General features: G+C 39.2%; 1 protein-coding gene across 2 annotated transcripts in view; it reads left to right on the top strand.

Annotated features, from left to right (window-relative positions):
• The first annotated feature begins 16138 nt into the window (after nt 1-16138).
• The window catches only part of LOC135109064 (UDP-glycosyltransferase UGT5-like), a 22011-nt gene continuing 13149 nt past the window's right edge, over nt 16139-25000 (top strand). Inside the window, exon 1 of one of the 2 annotated variants that reach the window (XM_064020087.1) lies at nt 16139-16344. In XM_064020087.1, coding sequence (XP_063876157.1) covers nt 16171-16344 — 174 coding nt within the window. In that variant the 5' untranslated portion in view covers nt 16139-16170. The remainder of the gene's footprint in view (nt 16345-25000) is intronic. The other variant, XM_064020086.1, reaches the window with a different exon arrangement.

Here is a 25000-nt window from a genome sequence, read left to right as displayed (position 1 = left end):
CATCAAATGAGAAAGAGAAAATGCTTTCAATGTCTACAAAAGTAGTTTTGAGGTTAATGCCATCCTTATTGAATAGGGGCTACATTCTGGGAGTTGATAACTTCTCATCACCAACAGAACTGTGTAAGATTCTTGACAATTAATCAGATGCAGTAGGCACATGAGGTTGAACAGAAATATGATATCCCCAAGAAGCAAAATCCAAAGTTCTTAAGAAAGGTGAAACCATAGTACGGTTCTGACAGATGATACACGAAATGGAAAAGTAAAATGTATGTGAATATGTTAACCTCATATGATCTATGATGATTTTATGGAAGATGTAACAGTAGAAGGAAAGCAAGTAAGCAAAACAGATTTGTACATCAAATACAAGAAACACCACATGGCCAGAGTAGATTTATGGACCAAATAATTTCAGCTTCAAAACAGGTGAAGAATTATTACCAGAAAATATCAGATTATGGGACATTGCAACACAACTACAATGTAATTTACAAAACTAATGGTGGATTGAAATGCTTCCTTGACTTTAAACCTTGACCCCAAACCTTCTTTTAAATATATGAATATACATTATAACCAAGTTATGGAAAATTTTTTTTAATTTACATAGATTCAAGTGTATCCTCATATATGTGGCAGAGTCTATAGATGAACATCAATTGGAAATGCCCACATGGGGAAAGCTATAACAAAAATTGAAGGTCTTCAGCATGAACTATCATACCGAAAGAGTATTTCATGGTGGTAGGTAATAATTTAAGTACAGTGGAACCTCAGTTCATGAACATTCATGAACAAACCATTTCGAGGAACAGATTTTTCTTACAATTTTTCCATTGGTTCATGAACTGTATTTCATTGTGTGAAGACACAAACACCCTGCACTCCCCCTCAACAGACAAGCACACACTCTGCTGTGTTTCGCAGCACCTGCTGTGAAAAGTGTTCCACCAAGTGCTGTGTTCATATGCATTACTTATTTGGTCTTTTTTACTCTTATTGAGTTATTTTAGTCTTCATCATGACTCTTGAAAAAGTAAAAAGTAATAGAGGTAATAGGAAGCCTAAGCATGTTGCTGTGCATTTCACGAAGGAAACAAAAGCAAAACACAAGAATGGCATCTGTGAAAGTTTCCACCATTGCCAGACAGCACAGCATGGCAAAACTAACTATCTGTACAATCTTGAAGAATTTACTGGTGTATATGTATGTATATGATAACTTTTCAAATGGAAAAATTGGTTTGCCTTGTGAACATTTCAGTTCATGAACTGAGTCATGGAACAGATTAAGTTTGTGAACCAAGGTTCCACTGTATAACAATCAACCTTAATGAGTGGATGAACCAGTGAGGATTTGGATTGAGTGGATTCATGCTCCCAGAACAAACTAACCCACTTCATATACAGAGATTCAGTTACACACCTGGTCTCATTCATGAACATTTGAACATCAGTAGCAGTTACACCCCAGCCAGCGGACAGAGTAGTTTACCGCCTCCCTTATTCAGCTTAGCTTACTACTACTCCAGGCAGACATTTCACCCAAAAATATCTATTTAGTCTTAAGCCTATGTACTGGTAGGTGCTTAACCTAATTTACTGTTACAAACCCAACATTTTTGCCAGGTCAGCGTACTGCTCAGCGTACCTTCCACAACACAACACTTGCCATACAACTTATGTTATGGCAGGGAGGCAACACACCACTGGGGTTTGGCAGGAAGGGATGGGCAAGGCAGGAATACCTAGGAGGGGGAAGAGGGGGCAAGGCGAGGGCACTGAAAACACCGTGATAACTTTACAAGCACTGGCATTTATTGTACAGAGTTACTGCAAGTACCAGTGCTTCACAGGGCATCACATGGATGAACCAGAGCTTTAAGAGTGACTTGACTTGACTTATATTAAGGGTGTGAACAAGTAAGTATCCATTGGTTAGTTTGTTTTTGACATTCACAACATTTCTGATGTTACAATCAATGACTTTTTATTATAAAAAAATTTACAGTGGAGAGGCAGGTGTTTGTCTCTGAGTGCAGGGTTACAAATGTCACTTTGATTGGGCCAATCAAGAGTAGAGCAGTCAAAGGTTGTCAGTCAGTGTCCTCCCTCCCTCTTTCCGGGGGAGGGGTCAGTCATTCATGGATGGGTGTACAGCCATCCCCTACTGGAGGGAGCAGGACACAAATGGGTGGGAGGTCAGGGAGGGGTTTCCTAGTGTCAGATTATCCTGATAAACCATCCAGAGGGGGCCTGGCGATGTCAGTTCCTCATTCTTTGCCTTTATTTCTGATTGAAGCAAAGAGATAGCGAGACACATTGGTTAATAGCTGTTATGTTTAAAGAAAAGCCTGGTTAAGATATTCCAGGTCAAAATGATGCCTGATGTTGGCCAAAAAATTACTTGTGAAACTTGCTGAATGGTACTGTACATACAGCAGTTATGAAATGAAGTCAAAGCACCTCTGCTGGTATTTTCACACTATTTGCATGTTTTGGGTGTGTTCCATCTCTTAGGGGTTCCCAACCTTATTTTTCCTCTGTATCCCTTGGACATTTTTACAGGTTCCTGTGTACCCATAAATAAATTAAGAATAAAAAAAGATGGAATTGTAATATTTTGATTTTGCACTTTACTTGAAAGTACTCTTAAAATGGTCAAATACATTGAGACAAGTAACATATAAGTACATGATATTGTGTACTTAAGAATAAGTACATGTACCAACTTAAAACCAAGCCTTGTATTGATATGGCATTAAAAATATTTTTTTGATATTAATCTTAAATATTCTTATGTACAGTAAAATTTTTATGTAACACTTGCAATAGAGCTATGGCAACAGTGCTGGTAGCAAGTAATATCACACCTTAATTAACTGAGTGTCAGTAGGACTGAGTGACCAGTGCTGCCCACCAGTCTCGAGTTGGTATACACATCCCATGCCTGATCCTTTCAGGCCCAGTACGGACTGCAACCATGGGAAGTTCCATAATAGTGAAAACTAAGTGGTATTCACCCTACTCTTGATATAATTTAGATAAAAGTTTTGCTTACTAAAATGAGGAAATTGGAAAAAAAAAACATTGTGCAATCTGACTGCAGATTACACCATCTATTGCACAGTAGTGGTGAAATCCAATGTACCCCCCTGGAAAGTGCAAAGTAACAATTGGGGATACATATACCCCATGGAAAACCCTGGTCTTGACAGACTGCAAATATTATAATATAACAAATTTTTTTTATTGTAAGCATTATGGAACAAGGGGAAACTATGATGTAGGAAGTACATCTAACAGCTGTCCAGGTAACATGTCATTCACAGAGGCGAGAGCAGGGTCCATTGCCCTGTTGCTCAGAATCCACCAAGTTAAGGCCATGTTTTACCGCATTTATCACTTCTTAAGACCTGTCCTACTTCATCAAATGTACAAATACAAGTCACTCTGCATGCAGAGTATTTTAGCATGAATTGGTTGTGTCAGTCATGACCTCACATTGCAGTATGGAATTGTACCAGGAAACAATGATATGTTAGAAGTCATGGCCTAAGACAGAAAGGCCATTCAGACACCTTTACCTGCCCTGCCAGAATGCTGCATGCTGTTGGAAGGCTTGACTGTTACACACTTACTGTAAGCAAATGTTACTATTCAATCAATTTGAAACAACACACTACACAGTTTTAATGATGGGTTTCATGTAGACAATTCTTTATGCTTGAGATTATATTGAAAACAATACATGTATTTCAGTATGTTTTCACCTAACATGTTTTCATTTCTACCCACAAGCGGCTGTGTCTTTCGCTCCTCCCTGCTGCCCACCTGTTTTTCCAAAAAAGGTGCCATGGGAGCCCTAGAAGCTTGCAGCCCGGGGTAATTGTAGGGTTCCAAGGCTCCCAGGAGACTTGTGTGAAAAGAATGGAACAGAAAATGCCTGTTTCTGATGCATTTGCAAAGAACTGATGAAGATGCCTCTAAACAGAGAAATAAAAAAATTAAAAAGTGAGAAATCACTTTTCCACATCACAAGATGCCTGCACAGTACAATACTGAATATACTGGGCTACATCACATTCCTGTTAACATGGAAGAATTGTTCTTTTCATAGAAGTAAAAACTGTGATAACCAAAGCAGTGGCAGTGGTTGTGAGTATCTGCATGTGTTTTCTTAAGGTAGTTTTTGCTGTTTAGGTAAATAAATATAGATAGCCTGTGCCCTAAGTTTGAGAGAGAAGCTAGGAAGAATGGGGTTAGGTTACTAATGTGTGAGATACTGTAGGTGGTACCACACGGCATGTGTGGGACTGCAGGATGCAAGTGTTAGGGTTTTGGGAAACAGCTTCATAGTAGGCTTGTGCCCCAGCTACTATGATGCCATGGCAGTGTGATGGAAGACAGAAAGGATCAAATTAGAAACAAGGATCAGCAAGGTGGAGGTGAGTAGGATGGGAGGGAAGCCTGCCTCAGATAAACATGAGGTGGTGGCAGCCACCCTGGGGGATGGAGAGGAGTGTGCTATGGCTGTCTCCGGGAATGGCAGGGAGGACCAGGAACCATCCCTTCCCTCCCTGCCCCAGATGGATGGGGCTGGTATGGAGGCAGAGCAGCCTGCTGCTTCTTTCCCCCCTGAGGCAGCTCATGCCTCTGTGGGACAAGGGTGCTGTGGGGGGTTCTGCTGCCCTAGCCCCTGAGGGTCAAGAGATTTTTACTATCTCTGATGAGGTAGTAGTGGTGGAGCCCTCTTGCCCCCCGAGGAGGGCTGCCCCCTTCTGTGACCAAAAGGGCCCACAGGGTAAAGGTAAATGACATGCTACCCATCCTTGTGGTAGGGAGTATGGTCAAGAACACCAGGAGGCACATAACCATGAGGGGGGAGAAAAGCATGCTGAAAAGCTTCAGTGGGAAAGGGGTAGATGAGATTGCTCAGGAGGCTTAAACCAGTGTGGAAGCTACAAGTGAAGAAATGGTTCTGCTGCAGGGAGGGAGATACAGCTGCAGGAACATTGCCTGGCCCAAACAGCAGAAAAGGTGTTAAGGTGTGTGGAAGAGTTGGAAAGGGTGAAGAAAAGGATATAGGTAGCTATGGTGGATATACTGAGATGGTCAAGGGAGAGCCAAGGCTATGAGGAAATGAGGCTGGAGGCAAATAGGAAGATCCAGAAAGGTATAATAAATATAAAGATTAAAGCATGCAAGGACAGAGAGGACTATGGTGTAAGCTTCCTTGACCTGGATGACACACTCCCTCATCAGGTGTTCAGTAGGGATTGTATACATCTAAACTAGGAGGGAGCAAGGGTTATGTGCAGCAGATTTCTCGAATGGATCAGGACAATAGAGAGATTACACAAGACCAGACAGCAGACAGCAGGCAGGACACAGTCACACCAGAATGAAAGAGAACTAATAAAGACAGGGTAGGTGAATGTGAAAGGGAGAGGAGACACCTACCAGGCAAGAAAATGTATGAAGTATGAGTGCGTGAATGTGAGAGGATGAGGCATTGGAAAAGTTGAGGTTGTGCGTAAGGAACTCAATGTATAGCATTTCAACTTAGAATGACTGAGACACTTAAGGGATGATGAGTAAGTGGATGGCATTGAGTATGTGATGATCAGAAAGGAACAGAAAGTTTAGGATAGAGTAGGAGTAGGAGTAGCCTTTTTGTATAGGAAGGAAAGGAATCTTGAAGTAGAAAAATTAGATATAGAAAAATGTGCCATGAGTGAAGATACTTTAGCAGTAAAGGTAGAGTGCAAAGGTGGACATGGAAAGTGTGAAAGATTGGTGGTGATAAGAGCATAAGAAATAAGGGAAGCTGCAAGAAGCCACCAGGTTTACACGTGACAGTCCCTGTATGAAATATAGCTACGTATTTCCACCTATCATCCCCATCCATAAATCCATCTAATCTTCTCTTAAAGCTCCCTAATGTTTTAGCACTAACAACATGATTAATGATCCCATTCCATTCATCTACCACTATTTGAGAACCAATTTCCTCCTATCTCTTTTTTAAACCTAAATTTTTCAAGCTTGAATCCATTATTTCTTGTTCTGTCCTGGTTGCTGATCCTAAGAATTTTCCTTACGTCCCCCTTGTCATAACCCTTATACCACTTAAAGACTTCTATCAGGTCCCCTCTTAACCTATGTCTCTCTAAAGAATGTAAATTTAACAGCTTCAATCTCACTTTGTAAGGAGCACTCCTCATCCCTTGTATCCTTTTAGTCATTCTCCTTTTGTACTGATTCTAATAGATCTATATCCTTCCAGTAATGTGGGACCAGAACTGCACAGCGTAGTCTAGATGAAGTCTGACCAGCACCAAATATAACTTTAATATTACTTCAGGCCTTCTACTTTTATCACTCCTAAAAATGAATCCTAATACCCTTTTTGCCCTGTTTCAGGCCTCTATGCATTGCTTTCCGAGACAGAGTTCAGAACTAACTATAACTCCTAAATCTTTTTTGTACCCTGAACCTACCAGAATTTCATTGTTTATTGTGTACCTACTGTGTGGGTTTCCTCTACCTACGCTAAATACTTTGAATTTGTTGATGTTAAACTACATTTGCCATCTGTTTGTCCATTCATTCATCCTATGTAAATCTGCCTGCAAGTCAATGGCATACGATTCAGACCTAATTAATCTACCTATCTTTGTGTCATCCGCAAATTTACTAACATCACTGCTAATTCCATTATCCAAGTCATTGATATATATTAAAAACAACAATGGCCCTGATACTGATCCCTGTGGCACCCCACTAATTACCTGACCCCATTTGGGTTTAGAGCTGTTTATTACAACTCTCTGTCGCCTGTCGCTTAGCCATGACCTTATCCAGCCTAATACTTTCCCATCTATTCCATGTGCCCTAACCTTTCTCAGGAGCCTCTGATGGGGTACCTTGTCAAATGCTTTATTAAAGTCCAGATATAAGATGTCATAACTATCATCATTATCTGCTGCCTCATACACTTTACTGTAAAAATTTAACAAGTTTGTCAGGCAAGACTTCTCTTCATGTATCCATGCTGTGACTGATTTATCAAGTTATGTTTGTCTAAATGCTCCCTAATGTTCTTCGCTATTATTGACTCCATTATTTTACCTACAACAGAAGTTAAGCTGACAGGTCTATAATTTGACATTAAAGTTTTATCTCCTTTCTTAAAGATGGGTACTACATTAGTCTGCCTCCACATTACTGGTACCTCACCTGACTCAAGTGATTTCCTAAAGACAGAAACTAACAGCTCACTAATAACCTCTTTTCACTAATAACCTCTTTATTGTGGCATACATGATGGTTGAGGATGAAAGAGCAGCAAGAGAATAACAAGAAATATAGTATATTGAAGAAGATCGTAAGAGAGTATGCTGGAGAGAGAGTGATGATTATGGGAGACATGAATGCACATGTAGGTATTTTAGGTGAGCAAATGAATAAGAATGGTTAGATGCTTGATGAGTTTGTGAATGAGATGGATGTGGAAAATCTGAAGAGACAAGTAACTTGGGCTGCTAAGAACCAGGAGTCTGCAATTGATTATATTCTAGTGAATGAGAGAATGTGTGAAATTGAGCATCACATGTAGATCAATGAGGATGGAATGACTGACATTGCCTTGGACTATAATGTGCTGGTGCTTGAGTGTAAGTTGAATGGAAGAGAGAAAGGGAATGCAAAGGCTAAGTGGAGACTGAGGGATGTAAGATGGGAGAATTTCCAGGTAAACTTGAGTGAGAAAAGCTGGGAGGAAGAATGCTTGAATGGTGTGGATGAACTGAATGATAGATTTCTAGAGAATGTGAAGAATGCGGCAGCCAGCCAGATAAGATATGCATGAGTAAGTGCTAGAATGTGTACATATAAGCTGTGATAAAGCAAAAGGATTAGAGATACTAAGAAGGAGAGAAAGAGACTAGATAGATTGTGCAGACAGTTGAGAAAGAGGAGGCATGAGAGTAAGGAGGCTGAAAGTGAGTACCAGAATGCACGGACAGCGTATATAAGTCAGCAGTGAGTGGGAAACTGAAAGATAATGAATGCTAAAGTTAGGTGTGAGAGAAGTGTGATTCAGTCCTTAAAAGAGAAAGGTGTTGAAGGTGGCCAAGAATGGTACATATTCCTGAGGGGTGAAGGGATGCCTGACAGTGAGAATGTGGAGAGCTTGAAGGTGAATGAGGCAGTGGTGACAGATGAGGAAGAAATGAGAAGGGCGATAAAAGAGTTTTGGGAAGAGATTCATGGTGTAGGCAAGATACTTGATGTGAGAGAAGGGTGTGTGATACTGGAGAGGAAGGATGCAGATGAGTTGAATGAAAGAATCAGCAGGAAGGAGGTGGGAAAATGCATAAAAAGGCAAAAGAGTGGGAAGGCAGCAGGGCCAGATGAGATACCTTATGAGATGTACAAAAATGGAGGGGAAGTTGTGGTTAATGGGATGACTGAGTTACAAGCATTTAACCAGTTGTGGGAGGAAGAGAGTGCCGAGATTGAAGAATGAATGCAGGATGACTCTGTTGCATAAGAGAGGATACAAGAGTTGAAGAACTACAGGCCAATTGCATTAGTAAACACAGTAGGTAAAGATTTTAGTTCAGTGCTGAATGAGAGATTGTGTAAATGAAATGAAAGAGCTGGAGTGTTTGGTGAAGAACAGAATGGATTGTATGGACAGAAGAGCAGAGGATAATATGTTTGTGGTGAATGAAGTGATTGAGAGAAAAAGAAGGATGGCAGTAAACTGTACTTAGGTTTTCTAGACACAGAGAAAGCATATGACAGGGTGAATTGAGAAATGTTCAGTAGAGTCTTAGAAAAGATTGGTTTGAGTGCAAAGATAGAAAGCATAGTGCAAAGTATGTATGTGGACACAAGAGCTAAATACAGACTAGGAGACATAGAAACAAACTGGGTGAAGAGTGAGAGGAGTTAGGCATGGTTGTATATTGTCACCAACCCTTTTTAGCTTGTATACAGAGGAAGTGTATGCCAGAATGAGAAGAATGAATGCAGGAGTAAATGTGGGGATTGATAAGATATATGTGCTCTTATATGCAGATGATGAAGTGATCACGAGTGAATTGGCAGATGAGCTCCAACATTTGTTAGATGTTGAAGATGGGTATGGAAGAGATTTTGGAGTGCAATTTAGCAGTGAGAAAAGAAAGGTAGTGATAGTAAATAGATCAGAGGATGAAAGAAATTCATTGTGGAGACTGGGAGAGAATGAGTTACAACAGACAAATAAAATACAAGTATCTGCGTATGTGGATGAGTCTGAATGGTTGTGTGAAAGGGAAAAATTAAATGATAAGCATGGTGAACCAGTGGGTGAGTCGACTAGGAAGTGCAACAAGGATGAGAGCAAGTATGATACAAGAAGTTTGGAAGAGTGTGGCTGTTCTGAGCATTATATATGGTATGGATGTGATTCTGTGGAATGAGAAGGAACTAGAGAAGTTAGAAGTAGGACAGAATAGAGTAGCATGAATGGCACTGAATCACCAAGGTATGCACCAATAGAGGGTTTGAGAGGAGACATGGGCTAGAATACTTTTAGAGAGAGATCTCTAAATCTTGATACAATCTTGAGATACAAAGCTAGACTAGAATGAATGGATGATGGAAGACTAGTCAGAAAGGTATTTCTATGGAATGTTAGGAATAGCAGATGGGGGAAAAAGTGTGTTAAGATGATATTAAAGAGTGGCTTGGAAACTAGTTGAGCTTTTCAGTGGTTTGAGGGGAGGCATGTTGAGAGTGACTGGAGTATGATTGTTAAAAATGGAGAGGATTTAGAATGGGATGTAAGAAAGTGGAAGAGTGAGATAGACAGAGTAGTAAAATGTATGGGACTGAGTAAATGGAAGAATAAGATGGATCAAAAGGATACTTTGGAGTGCTAAAGAGAGAGAAAGAGTTCCCAGAGTATGAAAAGTCTTCTCTTCCAAGCTAGGACACAGTGTATGGATGTGAATGCAAGGAGTTAAGGCAGCATCACACAGGGCAAATTTCTTCATACATGCTACCCATTTTTGCTAGTGAGATTGGCAACACAGCAAGTTTGCCAGCACACAGGGACTGGACCATTGTGTTGATGCACTGTCATCCCAACAGCAAATCCCCCAAGCCAGCATCTCTTCAGACACTTTATTTTGCCTTAATTATTCCAAAATTAGATGTTCTTATATACGACTACATTTTTTTTTTTTTTTTTTTATGGCTTTCATTTTGATGATGGAACAAGAACGCTCTAATAAATCTTCTGATCCACTTTGTAACTCAAATAGGCTGTGCGGCTTTGTCTCTACAGGCCGCTCCCTGCTGGCCATGGTCAGGTCACTCTGGGGGTTAAGATGGTAACAGCATGAGCAGGTCCTACAGCCAACACCCTGAATACCAATTAATAGTCTAGATCCACTATAGCTCAGTTAAGTCATGCCGAGCTTTCACTCTACAGCAAAACTTGGTGTGGGACTCCACAACCTAGAGCAATTGATGCAACACCCTACTCGTATTCCTGACTGTCTTGGAGATACACCCAACATTCTTGATCTTTTCCTAACCTTTAATCCTTATGCTTATGCTGATACCCTATCATCTCCATTGGGCTCCTCCGATCACAATCTCATATTATTTTTTATCTTGTCCTATTGCTCCAATGCCTACTCTGGATCCCCCTCAGTGGAGGTGCCTCTGGCATTTTGCCTCTACTAGTTGGAGGGACCTGAGTAGGTATTTTGCTGATTTTCCTTGGAATGACTACTGCTTTCATGTCACCCTTTTATGTGTGCGAAGTGCATAACAAAGGTGATAGCATCTGGCATGGAGGCGTACATTCCTCACTCTTTTTCTCAACCTAAACCTTCCAAATCTTGGTTTAACACAGCCTGTTCTCATGCAATACATGATAGAGAGGTGGCCCACAAAAGGTATTTGAGCCTTCCATCACCAGAATCTCATGCACTTTATATTTCTGCCTGGGACCATGCCAAATCTGTTCTCCAACTGGCCAAAACTCCTTCATTAATAGAAAGTGTCAAAATCTTTCAAGATCTAACTCCCCTCATGATTTCTGGCACTTAGCCAAAAACATCTCCAATAACTTTGCTTCTTCTTCTTTCCCTCCTTTATTTCAACCAGATGGCACCGCTGCTATCACATCTATCTATATAGCTGAATTCTTCACTCAGACCTTTGCTAAAAACTCTACCTTGGATGATTTTGGGCTTGTTCCTTCCTCTCCTCCACCGTCTGAGCCCGTGTCATTCTACCTATTAAAATTCTTCGCATTGATGTTTTCCATGCCCTTGCTGGCCTAAACCCTTGGAAGGTTTATGTACCGAATGGTGTTCCTCTTATTGTTCTCTGAAATTGTGCCTCTGTGCTTGCAATTTGCCAAGTCAAACTCTTTTAACTCTATCAACATCCACCTCTTCTTGCTGGAAGCTTGCCTAAGTTCAGCCTATTCCTAAAAAAGGGTGACCATTCTAATCCCTCAGACTACAGTCCTATTGCTTTAATTTCCTATCTAAAAATTTGATATCTATCCTCAACAGGAAGATTCTTAAACATCTATCATATCACAAACTTCTGTCTGATCAACAGTATGGGTTTCGTTAAGGCCACTCTACTGGTGATCTGACTCTCCTTACACAGTCTTGACCATCCTCTTTTAGAGATTTTGCCTTACACATATCAAAAGCTTTTGAATTAATCTGGCACAAGGCTTTGATTTCCAAACTACTCTCCCACAGCTTCTATCGTTCTCTCTGTAACTTCATTTCAAGTGTCCTTTCTGACCATTCTATTGCTGCAGTGATAGACAGTCACTGTTCTTCACCTAAATCTATTAACAGTGGTGTTCCTCAGCATTCTGTCTTGTCACCCACTCACTTCCTATTATTCATCAATGATCTTCTAAACCAAACTACACTGATGATACCATCCTGCACTTTTCTACATCTTTTCATAGACATCCAACCCTTCAGGAAGTAAACAGTTTAGGCAGGGAAGCCACAGAATGCCTGACTTCTAATCTCTCTAAAAATTCTGATTGGGGCAGAGCAAACTTAGTAATGTTCAGTGCCTCAAAAACTCAATTCCTCCATCTATCAACTCAGCACAATGTTCCAGACAACTGTCCCTTCTTTTTCAATGACACTCAACTATCCCCCTGTTCTTTACTGAACATCCTCAGTCTGTCCTTTACTTATACTCTAAACTAGAAACTTCACATCTCATCTCTAGGTAAAACAGCTTCTATGAAGTTAGGCATTTTGAGACATTGCCAGTTTTCTCACCCTTTCATCTGCTAACTCTGTACAGGGGCCTTATCCATTCATGTCGGGGTCAGGGGGGGGTTCCATTCATACCACTCTTCTAGACAGGGTGGAGTCAAAAGTTTTCTTTTTATCTCATCAACTCCTCTCCTCTAACTGACTGTCTTCAGCCTCTTTTTTATCACTGCAATGTTGCATCTGTTGCTATCTTCTGCTATTTTCATGCTAAATGCTGTTTTGATCTTGCTAACTGCATGCCTTCCCTCTTCCCATGGCCTCGCTGCACAAGACTTTCTTCTTTCTCTCACCCCTATTCTGTTCACCTCTCTAATGAAAGAGTTGACCAGTATTCTTAATCATTCATCCCTTTCTCTGGTAAACTCTCATACTCCTTGCTTGCTTCTGTATTTCCACCTTCCTATGACTTGAGTTCCTTCAAGAGGGAGGTTTGAAGACACTTATCCTTCAATTTTTGACTACCACCTTGGACTCTATTCAGGGATCAGCATCTCAGCGGGTCTTTTTTTTTATTGGATTTTTGTTCCCCTTGGCCTGTGTCCCTCCTACACACACAAAAAAAATAAATAAATAAATAAGTAAAAATAAATCACATCACATTTTTTATTTCTCCAGCTCCAGCTGTTAAATAAGCGCTATAAATAATTTCACACACCACACAATCAAATCACAAGTACACATTGGCACATATACTTAGTTTTTCCAAGTTTTATAGTTGACAATTTTACTCATAAATTACAACATAATATTTTCATTTTACATGTACAGCTTGTAGTATAACAGTCATTTGACTTCAAATACTCCCAGCTATTCTGGCACCAAAGTCATTTCCCATTATTCCTGACAGCAGAAAATGAGCTGCATGATGTCATTTGCTGCTCAGTTTGCCCAGCCAGCAGCAAAAATGGACAGCATGCTGGGAGAAATTTGCTCTGTGTGACCCTGCCTTTACAGATGGTCTGAGTCCCTCAGCAAAGTGTGCCAATTGTGTGACATGGGAGAAGATGAGATGGAGCATGTGACTGGAGGAATTGAGTTTTGAGGCACTGAACAATAAAAATTTTGCTCAACCCAAATCAGAAATTTTTGAAACACCAGAAGTCCGGCATTCTGAGGCTTCCCAGCGTGAAAAGTTTACTTCCTGAAGTGTTGGACGCCTATGAAAAGACGTGGAAAAGTGCAGGGTGGTATCATCAGTGTAGGAGTGGATAGGAAAAGAAGTTTAGTTTCGAAGGTCATTGATGAATAATAAGAAGAGAGTGGGTGACCCTGATGAACAAGACTGTTAATAGATTTAGGAGAAGAACAGTGACTGTCTATCAAAGCAGCAATAGAACAGTCAGAAAGGAAATTTGAGATGAAGTTATAGAGAGAAGGATAGAAGCCGTAGAACAGTAGTTTTGAAATCAAAGCTTTGTGCCAGACTATCAAAAGCTTCTGATATGTCCAAGGTAACAGCAAAATTTTCACCAAAATCTCTAAAAGAGGATGACCAAGACTCAGTAAGGAAAGCCAGATCACCAGTAGAGTGGCCTTGACGGAACCAATACTGGAGATCAGATAGAGGATTGTGAAGTGATAGATGTTTAAGAATCTTCCTGTTGAGGATAGATTCAAGAACTTTACATAGGTAGGAATTTAAAACAATAGGACAGTAGCTTGAGGGATTAGAAAGGTCATCCTTTTTAGGAATAGGCTGAATGTAGGCAAACTTCCAGCAAGAAGGAAAGGTAGATGTTGACAAATAGGGCTGAAAGAGTTTGACTAGGCAAGGTGCAAGGAAGGAGGCACAGTTTCGGAGAACAATAGGAGGGACCCCATTAGGTCCATAAGCCTTCCGAGGTTTTAGGCCAGTGAGGGCATGGAAAACATCATTGCAAAGGATTTTAACAGGTAGCATGAAGTAGTCAGAGGGTGAAGGAGAGGGAGGAACAAGCCCAGAATCGTCCAAGGTAGAATTTTTAGCAAAGGTTTGAGCGAAGAGTTCAGCTTTAGAAATAGATGTGATAGCAGTGGTGCCATCTGGTTGAAATAAAGGAGGGAAAGAAGAAGAAGCAAAGTTATTGGAGATAATTTTGGCTAGATGCCATAAGTCATGAGGGGAGTTAGATCTCGAAAGATTTTGACACTTTCTGTTAATGAAGGAGTTTTTGGCTAGTTGGAGAACAGACTTGGCATGGTTCCGGGCAGAAATATAATGTACATGATATTCTGGTGATAGAAGGCTTAAGTACCTTTTTTGTGCTACTTCTCTATCTTGTATAGCACGAGAACAAGCTGTGTTAAACCAAGGTTTGGAAGGTTTAGGTCGAGAAAAAGAGTGAGGAATGTACGCCTCCATGCCAGACACTATCACTTCTGTTATGCGCTCCGCACACAAAGACGGGTCTCTGACTTGGAAGCAGTAGTCATTCCAAGAAAAATCAGCAAAATACCTCCTCAGGTCCCTCCAACTAGCAGAGGCAAAACGCCACAGGCACCTTCGTTTAGGGGGATCCTGAGGAGGAATTGGAGCGATAGGACAATATACAGATGCGAGATTGTGGTCAGAGCCCAACGGAGAAGAAAGGGTGATAGCATAAACAGAAGGATTAGAGGCCAGGAAAAGGTCAAGAATGTTGGGCATATCTCCAAGACGGTCAGGAATATGAGTAAGGTGTTGCACCAATTGCTCTTGGTCATGGAGGATAGCAAAGTAGTTCACCAGGATGGTCAGTGAAGGGAGAGAAAAGGCATATATATATATATATATATATATATATATATATATATATATATATATATATATATATATATATATATATATATATATATATATATATATATATATATATATATATATATATATATATATATATATATATATATATATATATATATACACAGATTGTTCAGGCTCGGGAAAGTTCTCCACGCCATATCTAGGGTAAGTGTGCTGCCCAACAGAATTCAGTTCGTTACTTTATCGTGTATTTTTATGCTTAGCCAATAATTTCGATTATGACATTCCAGAAATGCAGACTCAATTTGACTACCATTGGATGTTGCTCATCAACGAAAACTCAATTTCTTTGGCCACCACGCCCAGCTACACATTTCTATAGCTACATCTCACCTCAGCTGTTCGTGGCAAATAAATATATGAATAAAAACAAACAGTTGCCTGACAATGGAAAACATCATTAGGAAGAATCTTAAAGGGATGCATGAAATTGCTGGAAGGTAGAGGACAGGAAGGCGCAAGCCCTGAATCATCCAAGGTTCCCAGGTAGAGAGCCTTAAAAAAAAAAAATTGAGCAAAGACTTAGCTTTAGAGATAGATGAAATAGTAGTGGTGCTATCAGTATGAAATTGAATGAAATATGAAGAAGAAAAATTGTTGGAGGTATCTTTATTTAGGTGTCAGAAGTTGCAAGGGAAATTATTAGATATAAAAAGATTTTTACATTTTCTATTGATGGAGTTTTTGGCTAGCTGGAGAACAGTGTAGGCATAATTTCGGACAGAAATGTAAAACGCATGAGTTTCAGATAGAAGCCTCAAGTACCTTTAGTGGGCCGTCTCTCCATTATGTATTGCACGAGAACAAAATGAGTTAAAGCCAAGGTTTGGATGGTTTAGGACAAGAGAAAGAGTTAGGAATGTATGCCTCCATGCCAGACATTATCACCTTTGTTATGCGTTCTGCACACTGAGACGGGACTCTCCGTGGCTTCACACATCATCCTTTCATTATGGTTCAAGGTCTAACTCACCAGGACAACCATTGTCATTAAAGTCAGAACGTGATGCTCAGTACAGGAACATTACAGTGAGTTACGATGCTGACAAAATGAAGGTGTTGGTCCTCTGCGTGCTGGCAGCAGCCCTAGCGGCAAATGGTGCTGGGATATTGTTTCCATCGGAGAGGTCTTACAAAATCCTCATCCTTCACCCCTACTGGGCAAGGAGTCACAAGAACATGATGATGGCATTTGCTGAAGCTTTGGCCGACCGCGGACACAAGGTGAGTTCGTTACGATTCAGCAGTTCCCAACACGTAGGATGCGCTCCATCCGAGGGGCCGTGAAGACTATACGCGGGAGCGTGAAGTCGTCTACCCAAATATCATCGTTTAAAAAATACATAATGAAATTACTCAAAGAAGCCAGTGATTATTGATACGCTTCATGCCTATATTATTTGTTTAATTTGTTTTTATTTGGGTAAAAAACTTTGTTTTCCTAAGAAGTGCAAAGATATTAATTGTAAAGATTTTTTTTTCTAAACATTACCAAGTGGGGACAGGGTAAGTGCACGTTTCCATGAAGCAGAAAAAAAGTCGTCATGGAAGATAATTTTGGGAACCACTGTTATAACTGAATAAAGAAAAATTAGTATTAGATAATGTATATGTATATTCATTCCATTCAACTGGAAATTGTATTTGGAACTTAGTTTAGTAATGTAACATGGTAGTTATTTGACCGCCGATTAGAAAATTATTCTAGCAATGTTGTAACCCAAGTTGCCACTATTTATGAGTTACGTTAGAGCTGTCAAGTATTTCAACTCACCAAGTATTGCTACTTCACTCTCTTTACTGAAGTCAAATTACCGAGTGGTTAGGCCATGGGTTTGAATGCGGTATGCCATAAACACAACTCTAAAAAGTTCTATGAGTATCTGTTAACTAGTAAATGATTATTCCAACTAAAAATTCAGGCAAATAAAGCAATAACTCCCCATTATAACTTATTTCAGTCTCAAAGATCAACTCAAGTAAATAAAGTCAGGCAGATCATTAAGCCCTACACTAAATAATTAACTACACATTGTTTAAAGTAATGTGGAGAACTCATTTAAAGTCACACGTAACCTGGTCCATCAGGTAACACAGTAACGCTCACTCTCCATCATTAAACACATGTATGAACACACATAACATAAAACATTTTGATCACCACATCTAACAAATCAAAGAAAATATCTAAACCTAGTATATTTTATAATAAAACACTGGGTCACTGCATGCGAAGGCCCACAGAAATTATCATTTCACACATCTTAATCAAGCACAAAATAAACACATGAAACGCATGAAAAGCCACACTATACTTGACACAACTAATGTTGAGACATTCAAGGCACTTCAGAAATTTCTAAGTGTTACTCACGACTATGACGAAACAGAGAGCGAGTGACGACCAGCCTGTCTTCATGTTTCACTCACTATGTCAGTTGCTACACCTTGGCATACTACCCTACTGCCTCCTGTTGTCTACCTACTGTCTGCCTGCGCTTCACCTTGTACTAAATTTTGATTGTAGTGTCGGTGAGCTACATATATCTACATTCATAAGGTCTATATTTCGCTCAAGAATAATAATCACCCCTACAAAGAGGTATGGATGTCCCTCATGCCTTTCTAGCTCGCTAACCACCAAGTCATTGCGGGTAAGTCTCAGCTATTTTCTCTGTTTTCATATTTATCATGTTTGTACCTATGATGGAGTCACTGAGGATAATTCTCATTTGTAAGTCACTCAGTTGTATTCTCAGCCAACCACTAAGTAACTAATATAGCATGTTTGTGCCTACGAAGGTAAGTCTCAGCTATTTTCACATTTATCATGCCTTGACGCTCGTTAAGGGAGGTAGCAGTCTTAACAATAGAATGAGGGTTGTTTTGTGGGGCCAAGGCATAGGGGAGTGGGTTCGGTGCCATTTGCGCTGTCATCGCTCTTAACATAAATATCAATGTGCTGGGGGGCCGAGACGCACATGCTGTCTTGTGGGGCCGAGCCATTTGGAATATCAGAGAATGGTTTCGGTTACGTTGTCATTACTCTTAATAACAGTTATGGAAGGCCGCGACGATAGAGATATGAGGGGCCGAGTCATTACTATGACAGAGGAAACACTCACTTTATCACTTTTAGTGCTATCCAGTTTCAAGCACCAACGAAATGATGAAATGCAATCATCCTTTGCAAATACGAATACACTTGCAGTAACTAAGCAACATTTCTTAAGTTGATCGGGTGAAACATACCTACCAATGAGCAGTAAATGGTTTGGATTTTTTTTTTTTTTTTAACTTCCTTCTCTTTTTTCTCGTATTTTATTTTCAGGTTTCATAATTTCTTTCAATTTCATTAGTAGCCCTTTCATAACATCAATGCCACCTCTAAATGTCTTCAAAAACGTTTATTATTAGAAGAATAACACTATGTAACAAAATTTAACTTTCGTCTTGTTCTAGGCCCCAAAGCATAATTTTCCAGTTATGTCCATCTAAACAAAATAGAAAAACGTTATTTTGATCCTCAAACTTTGCTTTTGTGGTAAGGACAATGAATTTACAATTTTTACTTTTTTTCATTATAGTATGGGTTACTATTGGCTTCCATATCAGGTAAAGACCTTTGCAAAATCTCAGTTGCTTATCTTATTGCTTTTGAAATGTTGCAAACAAGCTAAAAAAAACAATGAAAGAAAGAATATAAAGTGTCCTAAAGTTTTTAAATTTTAATAAGATAATTCTTGAACTGATCAGATCTAGCAAGAAATTTCTCATATTTATAAGAATTTGCTTACATTTCAGAAATCTCATATCTTCCAGAATGTTCTACCAGATACTTTTATAATTTTCTAGAACATTTTAGAACACTATTCAATATAGACATTTCCAGAATATTTTAGAACTTTCTAGAATACAGTAGAAATAGGTAGAAGTATGAAGAATTTTCCAGAATCTACAAGAATTTTCTAGGATGATTCAGAATATTATAAAGTAGGTTCAAGAATATTCTAGAAAGATTGAGAACATTCTGGAACATATTCTAGAAAGACTAAGAATATTCTAGAGTACTGCTTGACAATATAAAAGTAGGGGATAACAGACCACCAATCTGTTCTGCTTTGGCTGCCTGAGAAGACATAATTATCACAAGAGGTGAAATGGCATCAAGAGGGTGTAATCATTCTCCAGATGCATTCTTCTACATATATGGTCAATCCATCAAGACAAGAGGAAAGAAGTACTCTGTGACATCATCTGGAAAAATGTGTGAAGCTTACAAAGCATATTTTGCTGTGCCAGTTGGGGGACCAAGATAAGACCTGGGCATTTCATTTTGTTTGTGAGCATTGTAAGAGAACACTAGAAAGTAAAATAGCTGTTAGTTTTTCAAGAGTAAAACCAAATTAAGAATTAAGAATAAAAATAAAACAAGTTTAGCAGAAACTCATGCTGTTGTTCTTTTACAGGATGGTATATAGAGGAAAACAGAGCCATGAAATTTGCTACTCCTAGAATATGGTGTGAACCTACTGATCACTCAAATGATTGTTTTTTTTTCTGCATGGTGGATCGTTCCAAACGCCGATCTGGGAAAAATGCACCTGCTGTTTTCTATTCAGACATTCTATCTTCCATTGCGCCAATACCACAGAGTGTTGATCTTCCTGTACCAGCTCCTTCAGAAAGAAGTCAACTATCAGAAGAAAGCAGCAAGTCAGAAGATGAGCTAAACAGAGAGGAAGACTGTGACATCACAGATACAGTTGTAGTTAGGAGGAATGCTTACCACCCAAACCAAAGAGACCTCAATGACCTCATCAGAGATCTTGGTTTGACAAAGTCAAATGATGAGCTATTGATTTCAAGGCTGAAGGAATGGGATTTACTTGATGACGGTGTGCAAGTTACCAGCCAAAGGAAACGTCACAAACATTTCTCCAGCCTTTTTTTTTTTTTTTTTTTTTTGCAAAAGAGAACAGGTTATGCTATTGCAGTGATGTATCAGGCTTGTTTGATGCTATTGGAATTCCTTGCAATGCAGATGAATGGAGACTCTTCATTGACAGCTCCAAAAGCCTGAAAGCTGTACTTCTGCACAAGGGAAACAAGTATCCATCTCTGCCTCTTTCGCATTTTGTGCATCTTAAGGAGGTCTACAGCAGTGTAAACTTTGAACTACAGCAAGTATGGCTGGGAAGTTATTTGAGACTTCAAGATGGTGGCTTTCTTGATGGGACTGCAAGGAGGTTTTACCAAGAATTCTTGTTTTCTTTGCCTTTGGGACAGTAGAGACAGAGCAGCACATTCCCAGAAAAAGCATTGGCCTCCAAAGACTGACACTACAGTGGGAACACACAATATCAATACATGAGCCATTGGTGAATCCTCGAAAGGTTTTGTTTCCTGCACTACACATCAAATTGGGTCACATGAAACGGTTTGTTACAGCTCTTGACAAGGAGTCTGTTGCCTTCAATTATCTTCAAGACTTCTTTCTTAAGCTTTCAGAGGCAAAGGAGAAAGCTGGTATCTTCATTTGACCACAAGTAAGGAAAAATATGGAATGCTCAGAATTTCTACAAAAGCTCACAGAAAAGGGGAAAAAAGCTTGGGAGTGTTTCATTGCTGTAGTAGAGGGCTTTCTCGGCAACAACAAGACTGATAACTATATGGAATTGGTTGAAGCTTTAGTGAAAAGCTATGGTGAGATGGGCTGCAGAATGTCCTTGAAGATCCATATCCCAGATGCTCACCTCGACAACTTCAAGGAGAATATGGGAGCATGAATATTCAGAGGAACAAGGGGAGCGCTTCCACCAAGATGTAATGAACTTTGAACAGAGATATCAGGGATCCATCAATGAAAATATGATGGGAGACTACATTTGGGGCTCACACGTGAAAGTGGTTAGTATTCACGGAAAAAAAAAAAAACTTTATTTTCAATCCTAAAAATTTATTTCAAAAGTTCTAAAATAAAGATTTGTCATTTGAATTTGTATTTTGTTTTCTGTTCAAAATGGTGAAAATGGTGAAATTTAGCTGTTTTGGGGCAAAAATAATTCTAAAAGCCACAAAAGCAAAGCAATGAATAGAGCTGGAAAATAACACTTGCTTGTCAAAGACAAAAATCGTGTTACGTAGTGGAAGGGGGCAACTGAGTGTCTTTGAAGAAGGGATAGTTATCTGGAAGATTGTGTTGAGGTGATAGTGTTAAGGAGAATAAAGTTATTATATGTTAAGTGTTTGTCTCATTAAGTTCCCGCATTTTGTTATGAATACGTTGTGTATTCTTTGTAGCGAGGTTGTGTGAGTTATATACGTGGGGAGATTGAGTAAAGGCGGCATCACACAGGGGAAATTTCATTCTGCATGCTGCCCGCTTTTTCTGCCGGTCAGGCAAACTGATCAGCGTATGACATCATGAAGCTCGTTTTCTGCTGTAGGGAAGAATGGAAAACGGCTGTGGTGCTGGACTTGGTGGGAGTATTTGAAATCAAATGATCGTCGTACCACAAGCTGTTCATGTAAAATAAAAAAATATATATTGTCGTACTTTATGAGTAAAATTGTCAACTATAAAACTTAGAAAAACTAAATATATGTGCCAATGTGTGCTTGTGATTTGATTGTGTGGTGTGTGAAATTATTTATAGCGCTTATTTAACAACTGCAACTGGCGAGATAAACAATGTCATAGTGGAGTCCCACGTTAAGTTTTGCTGGAGTGTGAAAGCTTGACATAAATTAACTGAGCTATAGTGGATCCAGACTATTAATTGGTACTTAGGGTGTTGCCACCTCAACTCTGGAGTGACCTGACCATGGCCAGCAGGACTCGGCTGCGGTCTTTGGAGATAATGCCACACTGCCTATATGAGTTGCCAAATGGAGCGAAAAATTTATTACTACGTCCTTGTTCCATCGTCAAATTGAAAACCATTATAAAAAAAAAAAGAAAGAAAGAAAGAAAACGCAAACGTAAATAACTATTTATATATATATATATATATATATATATATATATATATATATATATATATATATATATATATATATATATATATATATATATATATATATATATATAATTAAGGCAAAATTAAGAGGGTGAAGAGTTCTGGTTTGGGTTTTATCGTTGGAATGACGAGGCGTCAACACAAAGGCCAAACGCCAGACTTGCTGTGTCGCCGGTCTCACCAACAAAAATGGGCAGCATGCAGGGAGAAATTTGCTCTGTGTGACACCACCTTAAGTTTTATTACTGTTACCTTGGTGAGTATTATGTATTTTACTGTAAATTTCCCGCAACCTACTCAGTGTTATATATATATATATATATATATATATATATATATATATATATATATATATATATATATATATATATATATATATATATATATATATATATATATATATATATATATATATATATACATATATATATATATATCCTATCATAGCAGTGAGCTGAAATTGAAACCCATGAAAGTGTGAGTCTTATTTCAGTATGAATTAACAAAATTCCAGCCAGCCCTATAGTTTCTATGGAATATCTTTTTTTGAAATTAAAATGATTATGGGAGCTGGATCGTGTGTGAGTCATGTGCTTTCCCAGGGAAAGTGGCGAGTCGGCAAACCAAAAAATCTATCTCAGTTAAGTCTCAGCTTCGCTTTGTTCAACTGGCGAGTCGAATTCAGACAAATAGGACACGTTTTTTGGAAGACTTGGTATATTCACGTAATTCTGCCTTTATAGGCCATTTGAGTAATTGGGTGGGGAGCTGGATATTAGTTACATACCTTAAAGTTTAGGATCATGTTCTGGCCATCCACGGATACCCAAAATACTGCTCTCAAGTCATTCATCTGTTATTTTTTTGTCTTGTCTGCCTGGAGTTGTTTTGTTTTCCGAGTCGAGCTGACTCTGGTTTCATATTTCTTTAGTTAAATGCTATTGGCTCTTTTGTTGTTGTCACTGTGTGTGTGTGTCTTTGTTGGCCAGAGGACATTTCTTTATGTGTGCTGCTTAGTGTTTGGTGATCTCATTTCTCTCCTGATCCGCCAACTTTGCAGGAGATGAGATTAGTCTTTTAGGAGATCTGAGATGAATGGACCGCGGCACAGTAATATTCTGAGGACAGTCGTTTGAGGGTGGTTTTATCCTCAGGATATTGTGTGTTGTAGTGTGGCGTCCGTCACCGCCTTACTTCCTAGATCGCGACTGTTGAAGCCTTTTCAGCTTGGGGAGTGAGTTTTTTGAGTTATATTTCTTTTGCAGTGGAGGCAGGGATGGTGACCTTGAGGCTTTAGCTGTTTACGGCCTACGAGTAGCCTAGACTCGTTTGTGTTTGCCCCACACTAGACTACAAGTTAGTAGTCTGGGGAAGTTGACCGGTGAGTAATGGCAGCTGTTGGCGTTGTCGGTAATGATGGGGCTTTGTAGTGTCGTATAAACAGATGGAGGAACTGAGTTTTTGAGGCATTGAAGGATACTAATTTGCTCCGCCCCAGTCAGAACTTTTAGAGAGGTTTGAAGTCAGTCATTAGAAATATAATATCAGTAAATTTAAAATGCGTTACAGTAAATACTGATTTATGATGAGCAATGCATGGATAATCTTGAGGAAAATTTGATTATGAACAAAAATAAAACCAATTAGATTTTACTATAAATATTACTCTTTAAACCAGTGGTTCTAAATCTAGGATATCTGTACCTAAGGGATACAAAACATCAAATTCGAGGGTACGAAACGTGACATTTTTTTTTTTTTTTTACGCTTTTTCACTTCAAGACCAATGTCAGGAACCGTTTGAGTGCAACTAATGACGTTGCACTTAAAAAAAAAATAGTTTTAGTATTCATCATTAATGAAAAACCTCAGCAAAAAGCCATTGAAAAAATGTGTCAGTGTATATTTCAAGTGAGAGAAATTTAATTATTTTTGTTCAGTAATGGAACAAAATAATTTTTAAACTAGCTGTGTTCATTGGTGAATTTTCACTATTTTCAGATTTTCACATGTCCACCTCCCCACCCCCACTCCCTCTTTGTTTCTACATTTCTTATACCCCCTCTCTATGGCCTCCATCTAAGCCCCTCCCTTCTCTCTCTCTCTCTCTCTCTCTCTCTCTCTCTCTCTCTCTCTCTCTCTCTCTCTCTCTCTCTCTCTGAGAAGATTTAGAACATAAGAACATAAGAAAAAGGGAAGCTGCAAGAAGCGACCAGGCTTACACGTGGCAGTCCCTGTATGAAACACACCTACCTATTTCCATCTGCTATCCCCATCCATAAACTTGTCTAATCTTCTCTTAAAGCTCTCTAGTGTCCTAGCACTAACTACATGATTACTGAGTCCGTTCCACTCATCTACCACTCTATTTGAGAACCAATTTTTTCCTATCTCCTTCCTAAACCTAAATTTTTCAAGCTTGAACCCGTTATTTCTTGTTCTACCCTGGTTGCTGATCCTAAGAATTTTGCTTACATCTCCCTTGTTATAACCCTTATACCACTTAAAGACTTCTATCAGGTCCCCTCTTAACCTACGTCTCTCTAGAGAATGTAAATTTAACCGCTTCAACCTCGCTTCGTAAGGAATACTCCTCATCCCCTGAATCCTTTTAGTCATTCTTCTCTGTACTGATTCTAATAGACCTATATCTTTCCTGTAATGTGGGGACCAGAACTGCACAGCGTAGTCTAGATGAGGTCTGACCAGCGCCAAGTATAACTTTAATATTACTTCCGGCCTTCTACTTTTAACACTCCTAAAAATGAATCCTAGTACCCTATTTGCCTTGTTTCTGGCTTCTATGCATTGTTTCCCTAGACGGAGTTCAGAGCTAACTATAACTCCTAAATCTTTCT

This window comes from Scylla paramamosain, chromosome 18 (assembly GCF_035594125.1).
Source record: "Scylla paramamosain isolate STU-SP2022 chromosome 18, ASM3559412v1, whole genome shotgun sequence".
Lineage (NCBI taxonomy): Eukaryota > Metazoa > Arthropoda > Malacostraca > Decapoda > Portunidae > Scylla > Scylla paramamosain.
Note: the sequence above shows the minus strand (reverse complement) of the source record. Positions and strands in the feature narration are given on the sequence as shown.